The sequence below is a fragment of the Leptodactylus fuscus genome, chromosome 5 (genome assembly GCF_031893055.1).
Source record: "Leptodactylus fuscus isolate aLepFus1 chromosome 5, aLepFus1.hap2, whole genome shotgun sequence".
NCBI classification, from domain to species: Eukaryota; Metazoa; Chordata; class Amphibia; order Anura; family Leptodactylidae; genus Leptodactylus; species Leptodactylus fuscus.
In genome coordinates this window covers 125,220,186-125,247,028 of record NC_134269.1, presented here as the reverse complement: position 1 = coordinate 125,247,028, position 26,843 = coordinate 125,220,186, and the positions used below count along the sequence as shown (strand labels likewise).

The 26,843-nt window shown below is 40.1% G+C and overlaps 1 protein-coding gene across 1 annotated transcript in view; it reads right to left on the bottom strand.

The window, feature by feature from the left end:
* Positions 1-12,290: 12,290 nt before the first annotated feature.
* Positions 12,291-26,843, bottom strand: part of PANX2 (pannexin 2) — a 31,597-nt gene continuing 17,044 nt past the window's right edge. The window contains exons 3-4 of the mRNA XM_075274185.1: positions 15,786-17,237; positions 12,291-12,937 (exon numbers count right to left, since the gene is read on the bottom strand). Of these exons, the coding sequence (XP_075130286.1) occupies positions 12,570-12,937; positions 15,786-17,237 (1,820 nt within the window). The 3' untranslated portion in view covers positions 12,291-12,569. The remainder of the gene's footprint in view (positions 12,938-15,785; positions 17,238-26,843) is intronic.

The window sequence follows — 26,843 nt, the reverse complement described above, 5'->3', positions numbered from 1 at the left end:
AAAAATGGAGAGAATTTATGCTAGTTTTGTAACAGAAAAAAAATTGTGACAATTTACATCTCATATCACTTTCAAGTGCTGAAAAAAAATGGCACCACTGTTGGAATAATAGATTTGCTATAATTTACACACCAAAACTCTCATTATTTACGGTGCAAATCCAACTCATTCGGATTCTAGTGCATGGACAGGTAAAGAATATATGTCTTAATAATGGTGCTTTTTTTGCATACCATTTGAGACTGATATTCAAAACTCCAATCTTGGAAAAAAAATAAATATATTTTTAATCTTTCCTATCAGTATGTCTTTGTAGTATGGGAGGAAATCCATGCAAACACAGGGAGAACATACAAACTCATTGCTGATATTGTTCCTGGTGGGATTTGAACCCAGGACTCCAGCGCTGCAAGGCTGCAGTGCTAACCACTGAGCCATTGCCCCCCCAGTCTTGGAAAATTTCTCTCAATGTTCCTCACATTGTATATATGTGTTCATGAAAATATGTATGATTTTTTATGTATATGTGTACATTTGTGCATATTCATACAGTACACCATTGGTTCTCCATGAGCTATACCATTACTTTGATTCCTGAAGAATATATAGACGAGACCTTTTTTTTCTTATTATATAAAAAAAAAATCCACACACACACATACAGGTTGTAAGAAATAAGTTTACTGATATCTAGTGTTATGCATATTATTAAGCATATTAGTGCCATTGAACAACAACTTGTAGGGCTGCTCAGAAATAACTTTGCATATATTAACCATGGTAGTAATAATAATAATACAGTATTATTTCTAGACGAAGTCCTTAGAAATGTAACTTTACTGTATATTGGTTTTATAACATAATACATTTTCCATAATACTAATCTAATTCTACCTCTGTATGCTAAGTATGAAGCAGAAATAGTCATCAAGTCTAATAATAACAGCACCTACTAGCACACAATTGTCAGTAAACACAGGGAAAATTTTATCCAAAATGACAGGTTGCGATTGTAGCGATAGAATTCATAAATTGTTATTGCTGTGGCGTAATATTTCAGCTTTTATTATTTCATTAATAAAATAATGCTACCACAGTTAGCACTGCTATTTTAACAGAACTTTTAGATTGACGGTTTTATTTTTATTGTTCAAACTAAAAACAAAAATAGGTTTTTATAAAATACAATATAAAAATAAACTCTGTGTTTGTTCTTTGATTCTGCCGGATCTTACTTCAAGATTGGTCCATGTGAAATTAAAAGCGCCACAAGTGCATGTTTCTGCAAGATCACCTTACAGAAACGAAGTCACTATCAGTATTATGGATAATACATGGAATATTCTATCACATGTATTGGTATAGGTGGAACATGTGTTGTTAAATGCATGGTTTGAGAAAAATAAGCTTTGGTCCTATACATTCTACACATATAAATCTAAAAACTACTATTATATTAAGAAGAATTTGTAGAGTTAGGTATGGTGAGATGTCTAAAGATTGAACATGAGTCTTTGTCATTGAAATCAAGATTAGCTAGATATAAGCATCTATTACATAAGGTGTCCTCATCAAAGGGAAGAATAAGCCAAACACACAAAAAACGACACCCTCTTGAAGGAATGTTATAATCTTTTATAACATTGCTAGGGTATGTAACTAAAAGGGAATGCATACATGAACAATCCATTTAATTTAATTTACATTTAATATTGATGGGCATACAACAGTTCTTGTGCAATTTGACTTCTTTCCTATTGCCTTCCTATAACAGACAGTGTTAGGCCCTGTTCATCCTACCATGTTCTTCAAAGGGGTTTCCAACCATTTATCACCTGTCCACAGGATAGTCCCCAGTGATCAAACATTTACTACCTGTCCTGTAAATAAGTAATATTGTGTGGCCACATGATAATCTTACTGGTTGCTCCTCAAACATTCCTCTGAAGATCTTGTACTGATGAGGATGAGAATAATCTACAATAAACACCCCGATAGGGTTAGGAAGTATCTTTCCTGTACACCAGCTGTACAACCATAAGGAGAAGAAACGTCTGGATGGTGCCATTATACCACAATGAACATTACAAATACCTTCAGTTTTAAGAGAGTTATGTGCCTAATCTTCCAGTCTTTATTGTCTTTTAGTGAATGGCTATCCTGATGTGGTGCAGTTGGTGTAATATTGATGATTATTATCTGTGTGGCTTGAAAATAGCTCTTTACTGATCCTAGTTACAAATATGTTCCAATTTTTTCTTGCACTAAAAATGTAGTAATAAAAAATAATAATATCTGCATTAAATTTAGGTTATGTCCACATCTGCATAGGGTCCTTCAAGAAAAAAATGACAGACAAAATAGCGCTGAGGGCTGCATTATTTTGTCCTACAAAAGTACAGACGTCATAACAGAAAGTCAGTGGGTCCCATTACAGTCAATGGGGTCTATCAGACGCAGTTACTATCTGTCCTATGAAGGTTCTGGTTCTGCTGTTTATGTTATTGTTCTTATAATGAAACATAAAAATGGAAAAATTTCAATGTGCTGGAGAAGATGTATAGTAATTCAGTGAGATAGATAACAGTATAATAAATGAACCTATACATCAAAGTATCAGAAATAAAGACTGACAGCACTACCAATAGTCTACCATTTGTGTCTGTACTACACAGTCCTACCTCTCCCTGTTATCTGACCTGAAACCTTTTCTCCTTTCTATCTTAGAGACAGTAGGAGAGAAGGCAAATGGAAAATAGTAATGTGTGACTAAAGCATTTGTTTATAGTCAGTAACATGTAAGCCTGGATCTCCATAGAAACTCTACACATAACGGTATGATTATTAATGAAGACTATTTGTAATGTTTCTTCATATTTTCTGTAACGTTTGGAACAATAATTGAAAAAAAAAATAGACTTTAGAGGTGCTGTAGTTAAAAGCTTCTGAATGTGAATACAGGTAGTCTCCTCTTACTATTATAGAACTACTAAAAGGGTTTGTCTGAGATCAGGCACAATGTAGTCTGGGGAAAGGAGGTTACAATGAGAAAAATAGACCTATTACAGTTATTATCTGTCTCAGTGCCGCCACTCCAGTCCTCCCTGCCAGCCTTTAGTTTACTTGACTACAGCAATGATTACTTCACTGACCACTGCAGGTAAATACTGGCCTTGGCGGTATAACACTAAGGAGATTTTCAGGCATGTATCGTAGATTGTTGTAGCTAAGTAAACAGAGACTGTTGGCACCAGAGCACCATGTTTTTTTAGTTACATGTTATAATGAAATGTATCTTGGCTATGTTTTGTCCAGTCTTAGACAAACCCATTATGAGTATGTTCACCCGGTGGAAACCTTTTCCGCTGTGTACTTTTCATCGCGGTAGACGATGCATCGGCATCCTGTCGCGTCATCCCGCTCCTGATTAGGCCCGAATAAATGGGCCTAATCAGGAGTGAGTCTCAAGCCGCAGAATCCGTGAGAAGATAGGGCATGTCGCTTGTTTTTCCTGCTAACTGAAAAAAATTGTTAGCGGGAAAAAAAGCCAGTGGCTCCCATTAAAATGACAGGGAGCTTTTTTGCAGGCAGATTTTGAGGCGGATTCCGCATCAAAATCCGCCAGTAAAAAAACTCAGTGTGAACAGACCTTAATGGAGTTGTCCCCTCTTGACATCTTCAATAGGATAAGGACGGACATGTTTACATGTGATTACTGCAGGTTTGGCCTCTGAAAACCCTAACATTCAGTTGTGGGGAAGTGGTGGTTTTGCATGGTGTCGATGCACCTGAATGAGAATCCATGTGTGATAGGATTTTCCAATATGGTTCAATGAATAGTGAATGCAAAAGCAGGGCCACAAAATCGGACAGGAATAAGATCTTTCCCATATTTTGTGGCCTGGACTGTCGGTCCTCAGACAGGCCCATAGAAATGAATGGGTCAGTGTGCTATCCGGGAAAATCCAGATAGCACATTGACCTTTCACAGTCGTCTGCAAGGGGCTTCATCTTGGCATTCGTTTCGTTTCCATAAGTACTAGTGGCTTATAACTACTAACTTAATTACAGCTACATTCATTGGCAGGACCTGAAACTACAACTCCCTACATGTGTCATAGTGAGAGGTGATAGTATCAAAAAAAAAGAATATGCTTTCACCATACTGTAAGTCTTCCTGCAAATGACTGCAGCACGGCTTTACTCTGTAAGTATAGGAAATATGGTATGCTCCCCCAAATGCCACACATACAGAGGTATTCTCCCCTTGGGTCTAAGGAAGAATATCTCCTGTACGGAAGCACATGAATACTGTGTAGCTGTGTACCGCCTCTGAGCACTGCCATACTGGCTGGGTGCTCATGGCTCAGCTGTGTATATGGGGTCTTAAACAGTTAAATGGGTTTATGCACCACACACTCTACAAGTATTGGAGTGGTTTACTTGTTCCACTCATAAGAAAGGGTAAAATCTGCTGAAAATGCATGAGACTCTAACAAATAGGCATGCTACAGATTTTAAAATATCTTTGACAAATAGGTACCATATAATACTTCATTTAATCTGTCATGGCTAGAAATTAGCATCTGCACAGGCCAGCTGTTAATGGCTGGGATTAGAGATGCCAAATCTGCCATGATCAGCTAATATAATAATATCAATGGCGTAACTAGCGCGGGAGTGGCTGTCACAGGGCCCGGGACATTAGGGGGCCTGCCGGGCCCCGGATGTTTTTTTGTTTTGTTAATAGGCCGTTACTTGTTGGTGTAACCTAGCAGGTAATGGGCCCTATTTACTTACCGATCCTTGCTCCTGCTTAAGGCTGCCTGTGCTTCCCCTTCTCCAGAGGCGGTAGTGATCAGGAGTGGGGATCGGTAAGTGAGGTCATGGGCACATGAACTCCAAGAAACAGTGCTATCATTATACTTGGGGAACTTTTCAGACCCCCAAGTATAATGATTGGAGGGCTAGGAGAGGTGAGGGAACATAAAAAAAAACTCTTACTTGCTAATTCTGCATTCCAGGAGGCTTCAGGCCTGTTTGGTGACGTCACAGACATCACATGGCCCAGGCTAGCATCATTATGTGTTGTGATGCCAGCCTGGGTCAGGTGACGTCTGGTCCAACATTGAAGAGATCTGCAGGGAGTGCGCCGGAGTCCAGGAGAGGTAAGCAATAATGGTTTTTTTATGTTTCTATCCTCCCCCGAGTCTCCAATCATTATACTCTGGAGTCAGAAAATACCCCAGAGTATAATACTTGTTCATGGGTGGTCCACAATGGGACATAATACTGTGTGTGCAGAGACCACTATGGGGCATAGTTGTGTATGTAGGGGCCACTATGGGGCACAATTTTGCATGTAGGGGCCACTATGGGGCATAACAGTGTGTGCAGGGATGTGGTTTGTGCAGAGTGGCCAGGGAGCTGGGGGAGGGGGGGCTATGTCAAATGTTCGCCTTGAGCCCCCTCCAGTCCTAGTTACGCTACTGAATAATATACTAGTTATTGCACTGGCAGTGTAGTGCACTGGCTTTCAGTCGCGGCTACCCGGTTTTTGGATCAGAACCTGAGGCGGCCTACAAGTGTTCTCAGTAGGGAAAATCTCTGGTGAGGATTACATCCCTTTGAGAACAAAAGGATCAGTCAGTTTCAGGTGATGCAACCCCTTTAATGTCTAAGAGAAGCCAAGTCATAACTTCTTACAATTTAAAAAAGAATGAAGAAAATTCCAATTTATGCAAATGCAAAAGGATTTATCAACATGGATTTAAAGGGGTATTATCATCCTCAGGATAATATTTAAATTTATAGCATAGCTAAGCAAAGTGTTTTACCCTATATCTTGCTCTATTTGTCAAATACAGCTAAGGGCTCGTTCACATCTGCGCCCGGTCTGCATTATACAGGTTTCTGTTTCCTGCGGTTTTGCGGCGGAGAGCATAAAACGCTCACCGGCACTCACGGCCACACCCGCTCTGACAGCTTTCCGTCTTCTGCATGCAGAAGACGGAAAGCTGAGAACGGAGACCCGAACGCTAATGTGAACCTAGCGTAAATATATGTTTTCAGTGTTTCAGACCACCTAGCAGTATGGTCTGTTCACCGATATTCTCTTCTCGTGTGATTGAAGGCTAATGGCATCTCTGTCAGCTGTTCAAAGAGCACTTAGGTGCAAAGCCCTGCCAAGGATGAGACCTGTGCTTGATCAAATGTTATCTCAATACGTAAATCCAGAGATAACTGTGCAGTTTAGTCTCAGGAGCACTGGCCTGAGCTCAGGGGGTTAGCTTGAAGCTCCCCAATGCCAAATCTGTAAAAGGCCCTGTACCTGCCTTGTGCCATTTAGAATTGTGGTATATTTTATGTCGCAGAGATTCCAGGGCCTTGCTACCGCTGTTTTCACTATATCTACACTCTAGATTGTGTGGCTATCATAAGGGTGCTATCACATGTGTAGCCAAACTGCGGATATGGCATGCAAGTAACCAGTAAATGCAAGGCTGAAGATGGAGTTGCTATTGTGTCATATTGTATGTACTGGTGCATTGGGGCAATTAGAGGTTCACCGAGAATGCTACCCTCAGCTCATCCACTAGCATAAAATATACTTATAGTGGTGAGAGATATGTTATATGCACTAGGGAATGATGTACTTTCTTATAGTGTGCTTCTAGAATTCTATACCCTGTTGAACTACTGCGTGAATATATAAAAATAATGTTTTCTTTAGTAATATTACTATTGTTAACTATATAATGGAAAATATAAACATATCTATATTTTATATATGTAAAAAAAAAGTACAATCACAAGTTTTAGCACCCAAAATTTATCAAAGTATTGACCCACGTCGACCACACACAAGCCTGCATATCAAGATTTCATCCTTCATCCAAATGAAATATATATTTTGTAGTAAATAAAGCATACTTAGCGAACCCTCCCAAACATTACGAGACACATTTAAAAAAGGAGTCACCTCCAAGACTTTGTAACAGCAAACAAATCTCCAAGGTCACTTGGCTAGCAGTCACTGTATATGTGACTTGTGCACTACATACTGGTCAGGTCCAAATGTACTAATGGTTTGTTTCAAGGGAACTTGTGCTACTTCATGTCCAAATAAAACACTTCACAAAGGTTTCAGAATCTTACCAAATGCTTAAAAAATCTGCACTGTATGAAGGCCTGGAAATGTACTGACTACGGTTAAAGGGGTCTTCCTGGCTAAATATATTGATGACCTACCCTAAGTATAGAATATCAGTATTAGATCTATGGGGATCAGCTGTTCTTAGCAGTTGATACACAAAGAATTGATCAGGCAGTAGTAGTTTAATCATGTTACTGCATTTTAGTTCCCAATCTAATAAATAATAGCTGAGCTGCAGTAACCTGGTCTCACCACTACACAGAGAACAGAGCTGTCTGCTTCCTGCTACATTCTCTATTAGATGAAGATAACAACTGAGTAATGGGACTACTCAGTGATGGACCCCTCCCACTGATCTGATATAGATAACCAATCCTTAGTCATCAATATTTTAAGCCCTGAAAACCCCTTGAAATCAGATAAAAAATGGAGATACGTTTCCTTTAAAGCATAACTAAAAAAAAATCATAAATCCATAGTACTGGTTAAGGTAATACACTTTGTAATATACTTTATTAACCACTTCAGTACCGGGCCAATTTGTGGTCCGGGACCAGACACATTTTAGGTTTATTTTGTACGTGCAGTTTTGAGGGCTGTAACATTTTTCCCGTATGTCTCAGTCAACTAATTTTTGCGTCTTTTTTCGGGGACACATAGGGCTTTATTTTTATGTTATTTTTATTTTCAAATGTGTTTTAATTTTTTTTATATCCAGGAAAATATAAACAAAATAGGAGGGAAATTGTGTCTGGTTTTCAATTTATAATTTTTTTTTTTATTTAATAACACAAAGTGTCACTGAAAAACTTTATAATATAGTTTTTTCTCTCCGTTACAGTATTTTTTATTTTGTATGGTGTCGTCGGGGGTGGGGCTATAACCTTTAATAACCGCTTTTTATTAGCGTATTATTTATTTATTTTTTATTATTATTTTATTTAAATTTTTAAAAAACTTTTTTATTATATTTCTATTTTATTTTTTTCCCCAGATTGTGTCCCCATAAGGTGATAAGAGACCTTTGTGGACATCTGATCACTTTTTTTTTGTACTTGAGGATGATTTCTCCTATAACTGGGGCGATCGAGATAGCAGAGGAGGTAATAAATCTTCCCTGCTATCTCTCTGGGAGCTCTGGCTGAAGTTACAGCCGGCTCCTAGTGAAAGCAGCTACACGATCTCCATGCAGCTGCTGTGTTCTGACTTGGACGTACAGGTACGTCCTGTCAGAACTAGGCAACCACTTCCCGGACGTATATAGTCTATGGGCGGTCCGGAAGTGTTTAAAGAGAATGGCCTGTTTTTTCATAGGGTTGCCTCATTCTGCCACTGATCAAATCTGTAGAATAAATGTATGGAGATGGGAGGGGGATGTAGAAGAGAACTTCTCAAAGCAGAGAGACATCAGCACTATAGAGAGACAGTTTTCTTTCACAACACACTTGGATTATCAGAAATGGTTCTCCAGCTTTCTCCTGTTAGAAATGACTCATTTAAGGCTATGGACAGCCTCATATCACATCAGCTTCATATCTCTGTTTCCTCCCTTTTTTGTCCATTGACTTAATTTGAAAACTGGCGTTGCTTGTGTAGGAGTACAGACAAGCAGATAAGAAGTAAATACAGGAGTAAAGTTAAAGACACCGGCAGTTTTCTCTAGAGAAGTATATTACAAAGTTTCACCTTTACCTGTAGTATTTATGAAAAATAAATATGGTTACCTTTGCTATATATTGCTCATACTGCATATAGTCAGATGCTCAGTCAATCATATAGACACCCTATTTGCTCTTTTACCCATAATATACATACATATAAACACAGGCACACTTTCTATACACATGGCCATTCCTGCTTACTAGAGATGAGCAAGTAGTATTCGATTGAGTAGGTATTCAATTGAATACTACAGTATTCGAAATACTCGTACTCGATCGAGTACCACTCGTTATTCGAATGGAAAAGTTCGATGCAGAACCAGCATTGATTGGCCAAATGCAATACAGTCAGCCAATCAATGCTGGTTCTTCTCCTACCTTTAGAAGTCTTCTCCGTGCAGCTTCCCCGCGGCGTCTTCCAGCTCTGAATTCACTCTGCCAGGCATCGGGCCTGGGCAGAGCCGACTGCGCATGCCCGCTTGTACGCTGCACGGAGAAGACTTCTCGGAGGAACCAGCCCAACCCTCACTCGTGGACTTGGTAAGTATTGATCGACTGTTGCCTACCCCTGAAACGAGCATTTTCCCCCCATAGACTATAATAGGGTTCGATATTCGATTCGAGTAGTCGAATATTGAGGGGCTACTCGAAACGAATATCGAATCTCGAACATTTTACTGTTCACTCATCTCTACTGCTTACCACTTCTTGCTGCATGGTCTGTACACCCCTGGCTCCCACTCATGACCTTACACCACAACAGCAGCACTTTCACTATTTTTAGGAGCAGACAGCCCCTTTCATTAGCAAGCCCCGCAGAGTAGGGTACTTGCACTTCATGACATTTGAAAGAGTGACTTCTTCATAACCCATGTTATGATGTTTCTAAAAATGCAATTCAGTTTTCAATTGCAGAAGAATTTATATAGAGTAGACCAAGCGGTCGCTGGTTTCTTTGTGGGATATAAATAAAGCCAGCTTTCTATTCCTAAGGCTCTGTACAAAAGCACTGCATGTACCTTCCTTGAAGGAACCCAGTGAATCCCATTAAAAGTCAGTGGGGTCCATAAGGCACCACTGGTATCTATTGTATTATATCCATCACAATATAAATCCCATTTTTATGCTTTGATGATGGAACAGAAAAATGAAGTTCACATAAAAGTGAGCGAAGCCTTATTTTTGAAAGTCTACAAATTTGTGTGGTCATTTTTTTTGTTCACAGTATTTAATTCTTATGAGTTATGTAATGGAGACGTAGCTTGAAGCAACTGAGCCCCACTGCAAATTCTTCAGCAGGGTCCTCACCTACCATGTTCCATTTATCATAGTGGTAACATGTTATGTGGAAGAGGGGCCTCTGACTTTAGTGTGACTGGTACCGCTACCCCATCTATAGCCACACCAATGGTTATCTAGCACAGGTAGCTTAGAGGCCAATCACATCACATTTTAATAGATGCAAAAAAAAAAAAAAAAAACCAAAAAAACCACACTGTAAAAATGGATAGAAATGGATGGCCATTTGTTTACACAGAGTCATTGTTTAACCACTGCAGTATCAAATTATTTTCCCTGGTTCAGGACACATTTTCGTGTTTTTTTTTTTTTTTTGTACATGCGGTTTTGATGGTTAAAATATGTTCATCGCTCAGGTTTTTCAAATATTTTTTGCATTTTTTTGATGACACGTAGGGCTTCATTGTTTGTTATTTTTGCATGCATATATATATATATATATATATATATATATATATATATACTGTATATATGGTATCACTTTTGCAGTTTTCACCTTTTTTTTTTTTTTTTAGACCTTTTTTGGGCATCTTAATAATACTTTATTTGGCTAATGTCTCCTGTATATGTGGCTGATAGATACTGGGGAGATACAGCCTCCAGACCTTGAAAAATCTGCTAGCGCTTTTTATACACGGTTTTTGCCAACTCCACGTGGATTTTCTGGCTCCCATTGACTGAAGGAAGCTTTTTTTCCACTCGCGGAAAAAAAAAGCTAGCGGAACCCATAGAACTCTATGGGGAGGCGTTTATTCCACGTGGATTCTGACAGAGATCCTTGCCAAAAAAACTCTGTGTGAATGGACTCTCAGAGTTAAGAATAGACCATCCGATTGTAAATAGTCTATGGGCAGTCTGGAGCTGCTTTAAAAAACAAAAAACAAAACTGGTCTGTATAGTACATACTATAGATTTATATCCTACAAAAACACAAATCATTGACTCTATGTTAAATTGTCATCAATTGCATTAGTTTCCATCCACTTTTAACATGTTTTTTTTTTTTTTTTTAATTCTTAAAATGGATAATGAAAATGTGATGTGTATGGCCCCTACACCAGATATCCGCTATGAGACCGTATTTCTCAGCTTCCTAGATCTGCCAGTATGATTCTGTGTCCAATTTCCAATGTTTACGTAATTGTTTGTAAATTATGAACTCCTAGGTGATAATTACAATTTTCATGGAATTTCCAGCTTCTGTAGAATTATGTTCATCTGATTTTTATACATAGAACTATGCAAAAAAGAGTCCCCCACTCTGACAAAAGGACACTCTGTTTCATTACTAGCACAGATGAGGAATATTTGTATAAATGAAGTCAAGTTAGAGAATCCTGTAACAAAGTGATTGTGATAGAAGATTTAGTAAATACATATACATTGCTAGTTAATTGTCTTAATGAAGAGATTTGGCAGGTATGTACTTTGTTGTCATTTTCGGCTTGGTATCAGTATAAGAAGAAAATTTCAGATTGAAAGCTTAGCGTCATCTTCAACACCAACAGTATTTTTAGCATAATATTGATTACCCGATGATTTCAAATGATTACATGTCACTGCATTTTGTAGAATATGTGCTGAATATGGAAATATTAAATGAAAATATATATGGAAATACGTTCCCTTCACATATGTACTTATATTTAATGTAAAATATATATTGCTATTTCTTGTAATTCCAACAATCTCATCACAATGATTACAAATATAAAAGATGCTAAAATTACGGTAAGAATTTGGCACCCCAAAGTAATAGCGATGTTTTTTACATTCCAAAGGTTCTCCTATAAATACAGTGTTGACTTACAATACTGATATGTGTAGCTTCTTTTTGTAAATCATACCTAACCAAGTAGCACTATTAGGCCCCGGCGTTTTATACTCCCTAGTGAATCCCATCCACACATTGCAGAAAAATATACGCAGCAGACACGGTGCGATTTCCAAAACTGTTGCGGTTTCGGAAATAACAGTATATCACTTATACCTACAGAAACACCAGCGGTTTCCCTATAGGTATAATGAAAGCAGAGAGTCTGCCGAGGCAATCTCTTTGGACTTTCTGTGAAAAGCGCTGTGGGAAAAACTGCAATTTGTTACCGCCGCGGTTTTCCCCGTTTTTTCCCCGCACGTTTTTGCTGCGGCTCGCTATGTGGGGCCTTAGCCTGAGAATGTATATCAATTATGGGCAAATATCCTGCCTAGTCTGAATTTAGCCCAGTGTTTGTACATTAATTGCCTGAGTGTCATGCTGCATTATCTAATAGAGTCAATATAACTTGTGCTTTACACTGCCGACTACGTGGAAGAATGTTTCATTCCCCAACAGTGGTGATTAAGCTGTGTATGAAAGTTGCTGGTTGCATATTTAGAAGATAGCTCATATTTATTTTCCATGCTCATGCAGTGGGATTGCATGGTGGTGTAATGCAACCTATAAAAACTCAAAACTAATAGTCCACTGAACTTATTATAGCTCTAGGTTCTTCATATGGGGCTAACATGACTTGCTTTGGTGGTATGACTGAAATGATATCTGCCGAATCAGGAGAGGCATGATCCCGATCTATCATAGTAACATGTTCCTCTCTGTCCTCATATAAGGTGCTTATGTGGAGCAAGGGATGGGTTGGGTTACGGTTAAACACACTCATTGGCTCAGGCTTTATCTGACTGAGGGTAACACTTGACGTAGAGACTGCGGTACTCGCCATATGACTGCCACAAGTGAGAAAGGTTCCAGATACTGAAACATCTCTACAGCTCTCAGATAATGGTTGATTTTCTTTCTCAATAATTTTTGTGGCTTTTGATGTATCTGTTAAAAAAGAAGAAACACATGCAAACATTAGAATGCTACAATACTTACAATGGTGTCGGCAGTGATTCATCTTTCTAGTTATGAGAAAATACCTCTTCTAGTCACATACGTTCCTGTGATACATGTGCAATCTGCAACCCGAATAAGGAAATCACACACAATAAACAATTTGCTATCCGCTTAGTAAAAGTGTCTGTACACCTTTAGTAGCTGTTGGCCATTCATTTAGTCAAAAGCCATTTCTGCCGAATTTCTCTCACACTCGCATGATCAGTTTACAGAAGTATGCATGTGCTGTCAGTAGGGAAAGGCAAGTAAGCTGTTCCCCCAAAGACCACTTGCAGTTCCCCCAAAGACCTTTTTTTTTTTTTTTTTTTTTTTTTTTAGCCCTATCAGTATATCTTTGGAGTGTGGGAGGAAACCCACGCAAACACGGGGAGAACATACAAATGCCTTGGTAGGATTTGAACCCAGGACTCCAGCACTGTAAGGCTGCAATGTTAACCCTTGAGCCACCGTGCTGACTCCAAAGACCACTTATATCCCCTAAAGGAATACTCCAGTCAAAGGTACAGCACTGTGGGGCCATACGGTAGCTCAGTGGTTAACACTGCAGCCTTGCAGTGCTGGATTCCTTGGTTCAAATCCTGCCAAGGGCAAAAAAAAACATTTGCAAGGAGTTTGTATGTTCTCCCCATGTTTGTGTGGATTTTCATCCCATACTCCAAAGACAGACTGATAGGGAAAAAATGTCCATGTGGGGCTCACAATCTACCTTAAAAAAAAGGGTACTGCACTGTACTATGACAAGGACAAGCCCTGAGTGGGATGAGTCAGGTTCTTCACTAGGCATAACATAATATGTACTGTGTTCACACAGAGTTTTTTGGTCTGGAAACTGACTCAAATTCCTCCTTCAAAAAAACGCTTCACCACACAGTCCTAGGGTGAGGAATTTTTATGGAGGAGGAATTTGAGTCAGTTTCCTGACCAAAAAACTAGATGTTTATTTAAGAACAAAGGAATTGAGCATTGGAATTCAGTATGCCCAGTCCTTCAGTCTCTGAATATTATCTGTTGTACAACATTCTTATAGTGCAACCATTTAATCATGTAGCAATAAAGTTAAGGTGGCAGAAAAGATCATTAGTCTCAAGTACTTAGATTTCTTTCTGCATATCCTCCACAGAGCTCTAAAGAACAATGTTGACTTACCTGTTGTGGAAGAAATACATCATTGAAAAGTGTTAACAGCAACTCTCTTTAAGATTTTAGAGAACCCTATTTTCTCTGTAAATTTCATTTAACGTTTGCTATAATTGAACCTACCAGTGTTATTATCAATGGTAACATTACAATGAGATGCAAAATGAGACATAAAGTACATATACACCAAGGAAAACATCATCAATAAAATTCAATCAGGAAGGGAAACTGCAATACAACTGCAATTACTTAGGAAAGATACTTCAAGATGTAAATCTAGAACGAATAAACTTGAATGCTACACGTTTACTAGATTGAACAAGGACCAGAGTAGGAGTAGTCATGACATGAGCTACTGCAGCCCCTTACTTTCTCCTTGCTGGTGGCAGCTGCAGGATCAGATAGAGATGAATAGATAGATGATAGATAGATAGATAGATAGATAGATAGATAGATAGATAGATAGATAGAATAGCTTGAATATAATATCCAAAGAGGCGCACACAAGTAGTGTGTGTCCATAGATATACTTTCTATTTAGTAAAGTCCTGTGCTTAGCCTCCAAACTGAGTCAAGCAGTGTGTAGAAGTATTCCAACAAGGGAGAGAATATGTAGGGGAAAGTGTAACACGAGCTAGCAAACCTGTAGATAGAGTGACCATTACTGACTGCAGCTTCACTGTATCTGTAAGGCCCGGTTCACATCTGCGTTTGGGCCATTACATTTCCCTATTCACATGAAATATGCAGAGAGAAAAGTCCTGCAAGCAGCACTTTTCTCTCCGCATTTTTCATGCGGAAACCAAGCGGGAACCACATAGACCCCATAATTGTCTATGGGGTCCATGGGTTTCCTTAGGTAGCCGCTTTTTTATGCGGATATGTTGCTGTTCGGGGGGTCCCCAAGTGGTGTCCCCGAACGGAAACCTGAACACAAATGTGAACCGGGCCTAACATACAAATGATAACAACAACCTGTTAATGATTTTGGAAGAAGAAGAGGTCTACAGCATAAACAGCTGAGCTTTGAAGGGAAAGGCTTCACAAATGTATTTTAAATGAAGATCTAGGAGTACTGAGAAGGTCTTACTCTTCATTATAGGTGTGCGATTAGCAAAATAATAATTATGTTGTATGTGGCACAGGGATTCAAGGAAACAACATATGGAAAGGCTTATAAAGATTTCTTTCCTCTGAAGCTTGGGTACATAAGAGAAAATCAGTCACCAGGTGTCAGTCAAATTGCCACGGAGACTATCCTTAGAAATACCTTGTCGCTTACTGTGATACTGACAAACTACAAGCACAGTCTATGACAGACCACAACACAAGATCTACATGAATGGTTCTTATCTTTTTTTTTATCAATATGATATACTTGTGTTGTCACTGCTATTTTGCACTGCAATATGGCACATATGGCGTGAACCCTGAAGCTAATACACATGACCAATGTAACAGCTGTTGCGATGTCACTATCATACATGTTATTTTTTTAGGAGAATCTCAGTTTGTTGACTGATATCAAGAATTAATACATTAATATAGCACTGTTTAATGCTATGTAGTTAATGAAAATGAAAGAACTTACTGGAAGTAGCTCAAAAGAAAGCAACATAGATAACTAGTAAGGGTTTACCTTTCACAGAGACTGATACATGTGTCATCAAGACTTCATTTTTGCTTATGAAACCATTATCTTGGCTTTCAGATGTTGCGATAGGAGCAGTTTCATGCATCTCGGGCTTTGTCTTTTTATTGCTAAGAACATATGGTTGAACATCTAAGGAGAAGTGTCGAGAATGTTTCTTTTCACTAATGATACTTGCAATGGTGCTGGCATCACTCTTTTGACATGAAGGCTGAGGTGAGGATTTGGAAGAAGCTTCTAAAAGTGGAGCAATTAAGGTGTCTGTAGCAGTTTTCCTCCTCACTGGCTTTGGCTTTTCTGGCTTACTATTTTCAACCTTCATTATGGCTAATTGTTCCTTGAAGGGTTGGGGTAAAGGGTTGCTACTTGGGATCCACTTCATTTTCTTTCTAGGCCGCTTTATAACAAGCTGTTCATTGACATCAATATCTGCTGGGTCAATACTGGGATCTACAGTTTGAATCCCGGAATCTCGCATTGTGGGCGTAGCGTCATAGTTAGACTGTGCTAATGCTGCAAGTAGTTGGCGGACCACATTGTCATACATGAGGTCACTTTCATTGGTTATGAAATCAAGGCGATTTAAAGATTTGATATGGTCACGGTTTTCATTACAAAACAAGGCTAAAATATTTATATCGCAAAACTGGGATTTTTGCCATTGTTTCTTAGTCTTTATGCCAACTTTATTTAATTTGTCGAAAATAAAGTTGGACTTTCTTACAATGAAGAGATGTATTAAATTAATGAGGATTATTAAGTTCATGAAACTAAGAAGAAAAATATCTACTGCAGCAATAATTCTTTGGAGCTGAACAGATGGCAACTTGCAATTTATCCTTATATGCAATTTTGAGATGCTGGTTTTTAGATGGGGCTCTCCCAGCGCACATGTGAACTCATTTTGCTTCTGTGTAGCATAATAAGTACTTAAGTAAGTAATCGGTATGATACTTAAAAATATAATGAGTAAATGTCTTGCTAGATATAACTTAGCTAAAAAGTTACTCCGACCTCGTCTTTCTAAATACTTCTCAAATAGATTTTGTTCAGGGCTTTTTTCCTTCTCTGCATTTTCTATAATCTCACGTTTTTCTCTTTCTGTAATACCTGGACCCTTTGATTGAATTTGCTTTTCAATTTTTGGTGCTCTTCCTTCTGCTGCACGATGGTAGCAGTTGTCAATTTCTTGAAGTAGGAAGTTCAACTCTGAAGTCAGTCTTGTAGAGGCAAGGAACTCCCATCCTAATGCAGGTATATACATGATTCCAGCAAAGGCCAGAAGAGCATAGGGCAGGAACTTGTGTTCAAACAATGAAGGCCATTGGCTGGCATTGACTCCTGGAAGTGCATCTTTAAGTTCTGTCCAGCAATATCCCCTGGCATACAATGCTTGGTCCCGGGTAAAGTTGTGAGGTGTGTAGCAATATATAGGTTCCTCTATATAACAGAGAGAAAAATCACTGCTGAAGTTTTAACCTACAAAAGTAACACTAAAAATAAATAAATAAATAAATAAATAAATGTATAATAATAGAATGTGACGCTCTATATGAGTAGTATATATGAACATGGCATGAAAGGACTTTGCTAAGCAATAAGGGATGGACATATGCAGTATAAAGCTTGGAAATATGGAATGCAGTAACTAGAGATGGGTGACCCCCCTACTGATTTGTTTCAGATTCAGTTGGTTCAGGTTTGTTTTGTTTAGGGTCGAACAAGTTGGGTATGAACCACACCTTAAATTGATTTAAAACACAGCCTAGCTCACATGTCTCCTAAAAACTGGTGCTCCTGTGGGCCATTCACAGGAGAGACACTGCTATTATTGAGTTCAATAGCAGCAGTGGCTCTTCTGTGATAGTGAGACCACTGCTACTATTATCAGTCGTGGCCCCGCTATTTTGTGTCCTTGTGCTGTGACACTATGATGTCAGAGTACAGGGATAGTAAAAAAAAAATTGTGGCTGTGGGTGATAAAAACCCAAAAATCATAACGGAACAGGAGTGGCCCCGCTATGTATAGACATGTATCGGCTATTCTGTGATAGTAGGACCACCACTGATAATAGCGGCAATGGTCCCACTATCATCTATTGATATCGACCATTTTAGTATGTCCAAGTTGAATCCCAAATTGTTGAGTTTCGTTACAAGCCAAACAATTTGGAATATTCAGGTCATATTCGGTTTGTTGCGAACCAATTCGCCCATCTCTAGTAGTAACATATAATGAAAAATTCACATAAAATTAACATAAAAAGATACATATTACAGGTATGTTGATATACATGGAAACATATCAGTAAATGATTTGAATGCCATAGTCCCATAGACAAAAATAACAATAGAATCAATGATTATTCTGGAAATATGAAGACAGAATGAGCTTTGTATCTGACAATGAGTGCTTGCATTATGCTGCTAGAAGCTATCACTTATTTTTTTTTGTGACAGTACTTGGACCCCTAACAATCGGTTATCCTTTATCTCATGGGTAAATGGGAAAACCCCTTTAGGCTAAGGCCCCACGGGCCGAAACCGTGGCGTGAACGCATTACGGTTCTTCCCGCAGCACTTTGACCAGAAAGTTCACGGAGTTTTCCTCCACGGACTTTCTGTTACAATTATATCTGTGGGAAAGCCGCCGGCGTTTCCGTATATATAATTGACATGCTGCGATTTTCAAAACCACGACGGTTTTGGAAATCGAAGCGTGTCCGCGCTGCAATTTTTTCTGCAAAGTGGGCATGGGATTCACATGAATCCCATCCACTTTGCAAGTACTGTAAAACGTCACAATTTTTCCTGCAGTGTTTCCGGCCCATGGGGTCACGGACTCAGGCTAAGGCTCCACATTGCAGAAACACTGCGTTTTTTCTGTTGCAAAAATGCAGTACCAGCAAAATGAATGAGATTCTGGCTAATCCCATCCACATATTGAAAAAAAAAAGCTGCGGAAAAGCTGCATGTCATTTTTTACTGCATAAATGCTTGTGTTTTACCTATAGATTTAAAAAGGGAAGAAAATCCAAAGCATTTTTTTGGTGCATTCTGCAACGTGGGCCTTAGCCACAGGGATAGATGTTTCCTTAGACACTGGTGCTTATAGACACAAACTCTTTAGGGAAATACAACCAGTGGCATAAGTAACAGGATAACAGTGGTATTGGCTGCCACAGGGCCTGGGAACTTAGGGGGCCTGGCGTGCCCCTTATGCTTTTTTTTTGTAAATAGGTAATTAAATGCTGAAATCATCCTAGCAGGTAATGGGCCTTATGTACTTACCGATCCCGCTCCTGCTCACGGCTGCCTATGCTTCTCCTTCTGCATTCTATATCATGTCGCTGGAGCCCCCTGGAGGCCAGAAAGGGAAGTGGATGCAGCTGTGAGCAGGAGTGGGGAATCGGTAAGTGAGGCCGGGGGCCCATGAACCCCAACAAATACGACTATTATTATACCCCAAGGTCTTTTCAGATCTCGGAGTATGATGACTGGAGGCCCAGGGGAGGTGACAAAACATAAAAACCGGTCTTTCCCATTTCTCCTGCGATCTAGTGGTACTACCAGGAGTCTTCGGGCCTCTTTGGTGATGCCCTGTACGACACGTGTGCCAGGCCAGCGTCATTATACATTGCAATGCCAGCCTGGCTCATGTGACATTTGTGCTGGCAATGAAGAGGGACGAAAGCAGCAGGGAGTGCGCCGGTGCCCAGAAGTAAGTAACAGTGGTTTTCATGTTAGTCACCTTCCCTGGGCTTCTGATCATTATACTCTGGGGTCTGAAAAGACCCCAGAATATAATAAGAATTTGTGGGACATAATACTATGTACAGGGGCAATGTGGAGAATAACACTGTGTGCAGGAGCCACTGTGTGACATAATGATATGTGCAGGGGCCACTGAGGGACATAATACTGTGTGCAGGGGCCGTTGTGGGACATAATACTATATTGAGGGGAACCTGTGGGACATAATACTGTGAGGAAGGGCTGCTATGGGACAGTATACTGTGTGTAGGGGCTGCAATTAGACATTGTACTGTCTGGAGGCCACTTTGGTTCATTATAGTGTGTGTAAATGGAGTATTACACTGTGTGGGGGCGAGGAAAGGGGGGAGCTATGCCATGGGGGCCCAAATCAATAGTTTACTGGGGTGCCCAGTCTTTGCTAGTTACGCCCCTGATTACAAAACAGCCTCATTCACTTAAGTAAAGCTTTGTCTGCTTAGCAGGTGCCTGATTGGAACTTTGTTCATTCATTCTCAGGATTAAGGTGAAGAGCCATCCTGTCACTTTATTATAAGATGGGAATAACCTTTAAAGGGATCCTATCATTCAATCACTATTTTTTCTCATTAACACGTCGGAATAGCCTTAAGAAAGGCTCTTCTTCTCCTACCTTTCGTTGTCTTCTCTGCACCGCTGTTCGCTTGAAAATCTGTTTTTTGTCGATATGTAAATGAGTTCTCTTGCAGCACTGGGGGCGGGCCCCAGCAATCAAACAGCACTGGGGGCATCCCCAATGCTGCCAGAGAACTTTCCAGCGCCGCCTCCATCTTCTTCTGGAATGAGGTCTTCACCGCGTCTTCTTCCGGCGGTGGCTTGTAACTTCTAGGCCTCGGGCCTAGGGCAAAGCCGACTGTGCATGCCCGCGGCCACATGAAAAATGGCCGCTTATACAGTATTGTAAGCAGCCATTTTCTTGTGGCCGGCGGGCATGCGCAGTCGACTTGCCCTAGGCCCGAGGCCTAGAAGTTACAAGCCACCGCCGGAAGAAGGCCCCTAGTGCTGCGAGAGAACTCATTTACATACCTACAAAAAACGGATTTTGAAGCGAACAGCGGCGCGGAGAAGACAACGAAAGATAGGAGAAGAATAGCCTTTCTTAAGGCTATTCCAACGCGTTAATGAGAAAAAATTGTGATTGAATGATAGGATCCCTTTAAGGCCCAGGGCCACAGTTTGCAAAAACGCTGCATTTTACATTACCTGCAAAGTGGATGGGATTCTGGCTAATTCCATCCACACATTGCAGAAAAAAAACCTGCAGCAAAAATGCTGCAATTTTTAAAAACGTTTCAAAATCGCAGCATGTGAATTCTAAATTGCAGCATACATACGGAAATGCTGGTGTTTTACATATAGGTATAATGGGGCAGAAAGTCTGCAGCTTGCTATATGGGGTCTTAAAGAGGTGGTCCAGGCTAATTTTATTTATTTATATTTTTAATTAGGCCAGGGGAAGTGAAAACAAAACAAAAAAACATACTCACCTGTCCCCGGTGCTCTGGTGTCCTTCCAGCACAATCCAGTCCTGCTGCTCATCTGTCTTCACTGGCTGTGACGTCCCTGGTCCTTTCTGCTGAAGTGAATCATTGGCTTAAGGAAAGACCCGGGGGCATCACAGGTAGAGACCTTCTATGTTCTTCACTGCGGCCGCTGATTGGTTCCAGCAGTAAAATGCGCTGCAGGACCGAACCGTGCTGGGAGTCCCAGAGCACTGGGGACAGGTGAGTATGAGTTTTTAAATTTTTTTCCTTCCTCACCTTGCCTAATTAAAAAATAAAATTTCAGCCTGGACAACCCCTTTAAGTTTGACACTCATGTCGTAAGCTATATCACACTAGTGCTCTTAAAATGCATTAGTATAAAATATACTCATTAATAAAAAATAACGCATCCAGAAACAAATATCAGATTGCTGCAAAACTTGTCATGCAGTTATATCTTAGGCAGATATGCAGATTACAGGTGTTGTCTGATTACACATTGGATCTTTCCACAAGAGGGCTTAAAAGTGCTTTCCTGCTGTACTATAAAAAGGCTCTCAGCGACTACTTTTGGGTAGTGTACATCTTGGTGACAGACATGCATCTACAGCGCACTTGGAGACATTATGCTCAGATGACAGACTTTGTGAGGGGTATATCATTGTCAGGAAGAAGCAGGACGGTCACTTTGACCAACTTCCCACCTTCTAGACCGTTCTTTTCTAACTGTTGGGACATGTTTGAAGTACTGGTTACAGTATGTGAGGGCATGCACACACGAGGAACAGGCTTGGTACAACCCACACAAACCACCAGTAGGGAGTATTGTTTGATCCAAATTAACATGGGCTGTCTACACAATATGAAGGCCTGTCTGATTCACCAGTACCCTGCACAAGGGAAAAATGGAATATGGGAAGTGCAAACAATATTATATTATACCTACACTCACCGGCCACTTTATTAGGTACACCTGTCCAACTGCTCGTTAACACTTAATTTCTAATTATCCAATCACATGGCGGCAACTCAGTGCATTTAGGCATGTAGACATGGTCAAGACAATCTCCTGCAGTTCAAACCGAGCATCAGTATGGGGAAGAAAGGTGATTTGAGTGCCTTTGAATGTGGCATGGTTGTTGGTGCCAGAAGGGCTGGTCTGAGTATTTCAGAAACTGCTGATCTACTGGGATTTTCACGCACAACCATCTCTAGGGTTTACAGAGAATGGTCCGAAAAAGAAAAAACATCCAGTGAGCGGCAGTTCTGGGGGCAGAAATGCGTTGTTGATGCCAGAGGTCAGAGGAGAATGGCCAGACTGGTTCGAGCTGATAGAAAGGCAAAAGTGACTCAAATAGCCACCCATTACAACCAAGGTAGCCAGAAGAGCATCTCTGAATGCACAGTACGTCGAACTTTGAGGCAGATGGGCTACAGCAGCAGAAGACCACACCGGGTGCCACTCCTTTCAGCTAAGAACAGGAAACTGAGGCTACAATTTGCACAAGCTCATCGAAATTGGACAATTGAAGATTGGAAAAACGTTGCCTGGTCTGATGAGTCTCGGTTTCTGCTGCGACATTCGGATGGTAGGGTCAGAATTTGGCGTCAACAACATGAAAGCATGGATCCATCCTGCCTTGTATCAACAGTTCAGGCTGGTGGTGGTGGTGTCATGGTGTGGGGAATATTTTCTTGGCACTCTTTGGGCCCCTTGGTACCAATTGAGCATCGTTGCAACGCCAAAGCCTACCTGAGTATTGTTGCTGACCATGTCCATCCCTTTATGACCACAATGTACCCAACATCTGATGGCTACTTTCAGCAGGATAATGCGCCATGTCATAAAGCTGGAATCATCTCAGACTGGTTTCTTGAACATGACAATGAGTTCACTGTACTCCAATGGCCTCCACAGTCACCAGATCTCAATCCAATAGAGCATCTTTGGGATGTGGTGGAACGGGAGATTCGCATCATGGATGTGCAGCCGACAAATCTGCGGCAACTGTGTGATGCCATCATGTCAATATGGACCAAAATCTCTGAGGAATGCTTCCAGCACCTTGTTGAATCTATGCCATGAAGAATTGAGGCAGTTCTGAAGGCAAAAGGGGGTCCAACCCGTTACTAGCATGGTGTACCTAATAAAGTGGCCGGTGAGTGTATATACACAGCTGTTATATAACATGGGTGGCATGTCCATATAAACAGGACCAAAGGTAACCAGTACAAAAGGCCCAACAGTAATCCATTGTTCAAGAAAAGATACAGTAGAAGGGAACATTGACATTTCAAACAGGTTTCAACCCTGCAAATTTGTGGGCAAGCACCTATTTTAAATAAAACAGAATAAGCTAACATTAATGGTTCTGTAGTTCTCAGCGCATATTCTGTAGATGTTTGTGCTAATATGTAAACAGTTATTAGAGTCCTCACTTTAAGTCTGTATTGTTATACACTGCTTTGATGATGTGGATGTCAACCTTGTATTTTAAAAGGATGCTCCAAATATTTGTTTGTTATTTAAAGGGAGTCTAGCACTGCCCCCAGCTACTTTAAACTGCTCCCATAGTGCTGAAGGTTCTGTTAGTAGAATAAAAACAAATACCTTTCTTATGTTTCAGAGCCCCAGAGATGCATAGGAAAATCACTTTTACTCTTTATTCAAATGCAGATCTTTGAGCACAGGGGGAGTTTTCTTCTATTACTGAGCACTGCTGATCATCACTAAACATACCCATCCTGCAGTGATATTTTTTATGTTTATGGCTCCCTCAGAAGCTCTATTAAATAATAACAAAAATAAGTCAGAATAAGTCTGCTTCAACATTTTCAAATGTAGTCTTATACAAATGTATGCATTTGTCTAACCCAGCGATTCCTAACTGGAGTGCCGTAGAGACCCACCAGGGGTGCCGTGACAATCTGGTGGGGAAATAGCTGTATGTCTCCTTTTAACTACATTAGCATGCTTATGGCCACTGCGGGACATTGTTAGTAATCAAGGGGCCACTGGAGTACATTATTGGTTGTCAGGGGGCTACTAGGGCCCCTATTACTTGTCTGTGTGCCACTAAAAACATTATTACCTGTTTGGAGGACACCATAGGACATTATTAGTTGTCACTGCACTGCAGGACATTATTTAGATTTCAGAGGGCTACTAGGGGACATTATTAGTTGTCAGGGGCCACTGGAGGACATTATTACTTGTCTGTGCGCTATTGGAGAACATTACTGTTTGCCTGGGGGCCACTAGGGAGTATTGCTACTTGTCTAGAGGCCACTGAGGAGCATTATTAAGTGTCTAGTGACCCCCTGGGAAGAATTATTATGTTCTGGGGCCACTAGGGGACATTATTACTTATCTGGGGGTCACTGGAGGGCTTTATTACTTGCCCAGGGGCCAGTCAGGACATTATTACTTGTCTGAGGGTCACAGAGGACATTATTACTTTCCTGGGGGCTACTGAAGAACATTACTACTTGCCTGGGTGCCACTGGGGATCATTATTAGGTGTCTGGGAGCTAATGTGGAGCATTATTAGGTGTCTGGGGGTCAGTGAAGAGCATTAAGTGGTGTCTGAGGGCCACTGGGAAGCATTATTATGTATCTGAGGGCCACTAGGTAGCATGTACTTTGTGGTGGGCCACTGAGGAGCATGATACTATGTGGGACCACTAAGGGAGCTTGATGATGGTAAAATGTGATTTTTTGTATGTGCTGAATGGAAAGTATAGGATGGTGTAGCTTTGAGGATATATTTACATGGTGCAGTTGTGATGCAGTAACAATTGCATCAAAACTGCAACAGAAAAATGCATGCAGCTTTGATGTAGTTCCAGCTGTAATTTCAAAAATTATTTGTTAAGGGTGCCCAGAGGAAATTGTTGTTTTTTTTTCCAGTGGAGCCCACCGCCTGAAAAGGTTGAGAAACACTGGTTTAACAAGATCTGTAGTACATAGATATACTAGTCTTACTAAAGGATCTGTCTCCTCCCCTATAAATATGTAGCATGGCCAAAATATAATTATAACTATACACAGATGGTGGAGAATTCATTTGTCAATCTGTACATGAAAAAGTCACAAAGGGATATGTATTTTCAAACAAATAATATACATGCATGAGAAGTGTGCCATCTGCTCATCTATTGAAGGCTAGTCTAGTGGAAACAAAAAGTTTCCATTTCTTTATGTTACAAATTATAATATGTTTGTATTTTTAAATAGATATTTTTTAAATGAGGAATATTTTATAACAATATTTTTTAAAGAATATGACTTTTTTTTATTACATAAGAAATATAACATGATAAACGAGTTTGTATGAGATTATTGGGCTGTGTGGCGTGTAACAGCACATCCCATTGTGTTATCTATCATTCTAGCTATTGAAATCTATTAAAAATACATATCTCAGGGTTGTTTAGAGACTAGATAAGAAAATGCATATGTAGTCAGTCTATCCACCCATCATTCAGATCATTGTTTCAAGTGTGTATTCTTTTCAGTGCTTTGAAGGGCATACTGGTGTATTGTTGAAATTCACTAGATGAAGGCCCTACCCTTGTATTGATTGCAGGGCCATTGAAATATGAGCGCATTTACTGAACACTTGTTCACTACAATTCCAAACGAAACATATATAAAAGGGTCAACTAAAATTTAATAACTACAAAGAATCTGCATATACTGAAACATTGGTATCAGGCCAATAACAGACCCAAACCACTTGCATAAAAATAAACATTATCATAACACATCTGAATGAAATACAGCTAATGCATGATATACCCTTTACATGCACAGTATCAACAAATTAGTTCCACTTTTTATATAAGTGTTGTTGAATATGTTTGACAGCTGCTCTCTCCTTCTTCATTCATAGAAATAATGCTATTATTATTGTTATTGCTATATGATCCCAATCATAAAAAAATGCAAATTTTTCAGCTACAGAAAAAATAAATGTTTGGGGGCTGACAGTCGACTGTAATCGTGGGCATTGGCTAAGTGGCTCTTCTGTATATTACAGTGGAGACCTGGTAGCTATGGCAGCTACTCTGTAATATAACGGCTGCCATCTTTAAAGGGGCTCTATCAGCAAAATCATGCTGCTAGAGCCCCACATATGCATGCATAGCCTTTAAAAAGGCTATTCAGGTACTGTAAAAGTTATATTAAACTACCCCCCCTCCGTTTTAAAATAATAACTTAAAAAAGAATGTTCTCTACTTACGGAACGTGCACCCTGGGCGGGCATTCAGGGAGCGCTGTCTTCTTCTTCCCCGCCTCTTCTTCCTCTGACGTCTTCGGGTCCCGTCCTCCTCCGGCGCTTGCTCGCGGACACTGATAAAAAAAAAATAGCCCGGGCGCATGCGCAGTAGCCGTAGTAGAAGCCGCGTGCTACTGCGCATGCGCCCGGGCTATTTTTTTTTTATCAGTGTCCGCGAGCAAGCGCCGGAGGAGGACGGGACCCGAAGACGTCAGAGGAAGAAGAGGCGGGGAAGAAGAAGACGGCGCACCCTGAATGCCCGCCCAGGGTGCACGTTCCATAAGTAGAGAACATTCTTTTTTAAGTTATTATTTTAAAACGGGGGGGTAGTTTAATTTAACTTTTACAGTGCCTGAATAGCCTTTTTAAAGGCTATGCACGCATATGTGGGGCTCTATCTGCAGGATTTTGCTGATAGAGCCCCTTTAAAGACCTAATATCCACTGTAATAGTATGGCAGATGGGTTAAAGGAGGTGACCAGTAATTG